Below are 875 nucleotides of genomic sequence, written 5' to 3'. Positions count from 1 at the left end.
TCTCCAGTGCAGCGCGAGCGGCCTGTAGACGAGAGCGATCTCGCACGACGAGCCGAGCACGTCATGAGCTCGTGTGGCTTCACGCGCGGGATGCCTATCGACATATGATCATCTGTGACGCGACTGCAACGTCTGGACTACTACTTTCAAAGCACTTTTCAATCTCGTCCAGTGTCTTCTTGTTGCCAGGGCGCTCGAAGGCCTTTTCAGCGTGGATCTGGATCGTGGCGCGCCAGTAGTTGTTGGCCTCGTGCGCTATGTTTTTCCACATCTCCTTGGGCATGAAGTGGAAAAAGAGCGCAAGCGGATCGCCTGCAATGCGCAGAACGTCGGGCGTTGGCCCAGAGTAGCCAGAGTACGGTGGGTCGGTCGGTTGCCACGCGACAGAGTCGTCCTCTACCACGGAATGCCATCCGGTCGCAACAAGCTCGCGCACAGTGGCTTCGTTCATCGTCGCAGACGAGACGGCAGCTGGGCCACCTACGCCACAATCCCATGAGGCAAAAATGCTCCAGAAAGAGATTACCGAGTCGCTGCAAAAATGCGGTGTCGATGGCGCCGAGGAGTACGTCGACGCCGGTATCATCATCGTCTTCGTCATCTCGCTCGTCCTCGCTCTCGAACGCCACGGAGCTCGATGCGTCTTCTGTCGGAAGCGTGATGTTGGGATCGCGGAAAAGATCGTTGTCGTCCTGGTACAGATCGCTGATCGTCTGCCGTTCTGAGGCCCTATCTCGCGTTGGACCCCATGCTCGGTGGACATGACATGTACCGAATTCTGCCTTCTTCAATGCGCCGCTGTCGCTGGGCGTCGGCTGTGGCGGCACGCTTTTTGGCGACCTCGGCAGCGAGGGCTTGTGCTGGCACGGCATCAT

General features: G+C 58.5%; 1 protein-coding gene across 1 annotated transcript; it reads right to left on the bottom strand.

Moving 5' to 3' along the window:
* Nucleotides 1–94: 94 nt before the first annotated feature.
* On the bottom strand, nucleotides 95–480 carry SPRG_13266 (hypothetical protein; the record flags this gene model as incomplete). The annotated part of the gene is made up of 1 exon (XM_012352283.1): nucleotides 95–480. The coding sequence occupies exon 1, from the start codon at nucleotides 449–451 to the stop codon at nucleotides 95–97; it is 357 nt and encodes a 118-aa protein (XP_012207673.1). The 5' UTR covers nucleotides 452–480.
* Nucleotides 481–875: the final 395 nt, after the last annotated feature.

Source organism: Saprolegnia parasitica, assembly GCF_000151545.1.
Source record: "Saprolegnia parasitica CBS 223.65 unplaced genomic scaffold supercont2.96, whole genome shotgun sequence".
NCBI lineage: Eukaryota > Oomycota > Saprolegniomycetes > Saprolegniales > Saprolegniaceae > Saprolegnia > Saprolegnia parasitica.
Note: the sequence above shows the minus strand (reverse complement) of the source record. Positions and strands in the feature narration are given on the sequence as shown.